The 2,932-nt window shown below is 39.9% G+C and overlaps 1 protein-coding gene across 1 annotated transcript in view; it reads left to right on the top strand.

Moving 5' to 3' along the window:
• Window positions 1-2,932, top strand: part of col28a1a (collagen, type XXVIII, alpha 1a) — a 41,521-nt gene that overhangs the window by 19,295 nt on the left and 19,294 nt on the right. The window contains exons 13-14 of the mRNA XM_016674476.1: window positions 295-363; window positions 1,709-1,777. Of these exons, the coding sequence (XP_016529962.1) occupies window positions 295-363; window positions 1,709-1,777 (138 nt within the window). The remainder of the gene's footprint in view (window positions 1-294; window positions 364-1,708; window positions 1,778-2,932) is intronic.

The following is a 2,932-nucleotide window of genomic DNA, read 5'->3' as shown; positions in this document are numbered from 1 at the left end:
CATCCATCCATCCATCCATCCATCCATCCATCCATCCCTTAGTGAGGTCGGGAGGGCTGCTGGTGCCTGTCTCCAGCTAATGTTCCGGGCGAGAGGCAGGGTCACCCTGGACAGGCCAGCAGTCTGTTGCAGGGCAACAGAGAGACAGGCAGGACAAACAACCATACACACACTCACACCTAGGGAGAATTTAGAGAAACCAATTAACCTGACAGTCATGTTTTTGGACTGTGAGAGGAAGCCGGAGTACCTGGAGCATTGAAATATCTCACCTATAATTAATGACTCTTTCAGGGTGACAAGGGAAGCCAAGGAAGACCAGGTCCACTTGGTCCGACGGGTTCTGGTGAGCCGGGAAGTCAGGTCAGTTGACAAAAATAAACCACACTCTGACAACAGCTGAAGAGAATATTACTTCTCTCCAATGTTTCTATTTGTTCTCAGCGTTATACTGTTATGCTGTTAACACATGACATTTCTGCACCATGTGAAGGAGCTCTGCTCCATTATTCTTTGCAGAACTGCTTAAATTCAGACATGTCTGAGGGTTTCTTGGCCTTCGATGTGAATGTTGATAAGGTCTTTGTTGTATTTTTGAGATTTTATGGATATATTGGATCATTGTTCTGCTGCAGAGATTTAGATTTTAGATCAGGGTTCTTCTGATGAAGTGATGTTGTTAAGCTGAAGGGTCACTGCTGTGCCGAGTCTTCCTTGTTCTGTACTTTCTGAACTGTTTACACAGATCAGACTGCAGCTGATGAAACCATTCACTGAGTCAGCTGTTCTTAGTTCTTTCTTTTTATTTGAACAAGTGACAGATCATTCAGTTTTTATGAAGCACCAATCAGGAATAAATGTCCAGAAAAGTGTAAAACAACTGAAAGCCCCTTTAAGTCAAACTCACCTTTTTGGAGATGTTATCAATAATAACTGGATCATTGATCAAGGTATTTGATGTGTATTTGATGATGATTATTCTTGATGATGTTGATAATGACATTTGGAAAATTGTAAGGTTTTTTTTTATTGTTTCATAACTGGTTACTTTATTATATTTATATCATGTGAAGCCCTCTACACTGCCTTTTTGCTGGAAGGTGCTGTAAATAAGACATGATTTGACTTGATTTAAAATTCTAATAGGCAATGTAAATGATTGAAAATCACATTGTCCCTTTAAGTTAAATTTGTACACAATGTGGATTTGATTAACCCACAAAACTATACTCAGCCAAACCTTCTCCACTCACCCAAAACAAAAACTGAGAGCCGTTCCACTTCTATGTGACTCCATCACTGACCACAATCTACTGTTTTAAAAAAGATCTTCAGACATTTGTTTTAACAAAATGCTTGGTTCACTTTCTGAGATATTCGTTTTAATCTCTTTTATTTATTCATTCATTTAAATGTTTTTATCCATTGTAGCTACTTGCTTTTGCAGACTTATGAGAACTAAAGATACAAAAGACATTATTAACAAAACCTATTATTATTATTCAAATTTTTTGCATCTTAATTGACTGAACAGGTCGCTATACACTCTTCAGTTTTTTCTGCTGAGGTTGCTATTTCTTGTAGTTTTACTACTCTGATGAAACATTCATGTTAACGAGGCTTGGTCACTGTTACAAACTGTGTGCAACAGTAAACTTCCACAGGAGAATAATGTCTGGTTTTGTTTTGTACTGGTTCTAATGTTCAGGGTCCGATGGGGCCTACAGGAATACAAGGGTCTCGTGGTTTCCCTGGTGATGGTCTAGTAGGACCAAAGGCAAGTCATCTGGAATTTGTTGAGTCAACCTGACCTTTAATAAACCACACAAGTGTCAACTCACAGTTTTGGTAACACTTTATTTGAAGGGAGGGTGAATAAGACTGTCATGACACTGTCATAAACATGGCATAACACCTGTCATGAACATCAATAAGTCTTCATGAATATTTATTACTGTTGTCATAAAGTGTCATTCAGTAAATCATGACACTTTTAATACAAAGTTGACATTATTGAAAATGTCTTTGTTATGACAACTTGACATTAACCAAGAAATCAGGATCTGACATAAGTTTGTCATAATAGTAGTCATAATGATTTAATTATTACACGGCTGTGTGCTTTGTAATATGCTCTTCATACATCGATATCAGAATATTCCACTCCTATTTTATTGTTATAGCCACTAAGCATATTTAAATATGCTGAACTATGTATTAAAAACATACTTAAAAAATACAATTGTTTATAAATGTAGCTTTGATAGATGTATGAATACGGTTTCCAGTAACAAAAAAAAGTGTGTTATGATCGATTAAATGCGCTCATACGTCATTGTGCTGCTAAACACATAAGCTGAGTGGAGTACCGCTCCAAGATGGCCGCCCTAAATCTCGTCAGCGACAATAGGCGAGAGCGGTCCATGAGGCGTCTATGCTTATATTATGTCTATGGAATTTGGTAAAAACGGTGGTGCCCTGCGACAGACTGGCGACCTGTCCAGGGTGTACCCCGCCTCTTGCCCGGAACGTTAGCTGGAGATAGGTACCAGCACCCCTCCCGACCCCACTGAGGGTCGAGGGTGTTAGAAAATGGATGGATGGATGGACGGTGAGCTTTACTGAAGTAATTAAAGACAAGTTCAAATCCATGCTGAGAGTGGAACTCCTTCCTGCAGCACTGATTGGCTAAGCAATGTAATGTGATCCTCTGGAGCAAGTGATGGCAAAACGGGGCGTCATCACGACTTTACACAGTGTGTCTTTACCTCCGCGGCAGAGGCTCCGCAGAACCCCTGAGACCGACTCATCGAACCCCTGGGGTTCGATCGAACCCTGGTTAAGAACCACTGCCTTAGGCTAACATGGGTCTTCATGTGGCTAAAGTTTCCAAAGCAAAGAACACAAGCACTGTGTCACATCAGCCAAGTTG

Source organism: Poecilia formosa, unplaced genomic scaffold, assembly GCF_000485575.1.
Source record: "Poecilia formosa unplaced genomic scaffold, Poecilia_formosa-5.1.2 Scaffold96, whole genome shotgun sequence".
Classification (NCBI taxonomy): domain Eukaryota; kingdom Metazoa; phylum Chordata; class Actinopteri; order Cyprinodontiformes; family Poeciliidae; genus Poecilia; species Poecilia formosa.
Note: the sequence above shows the minus strand (reverse complement) of the source record. Positions and strands in the feature narration are given on the sequence as shown.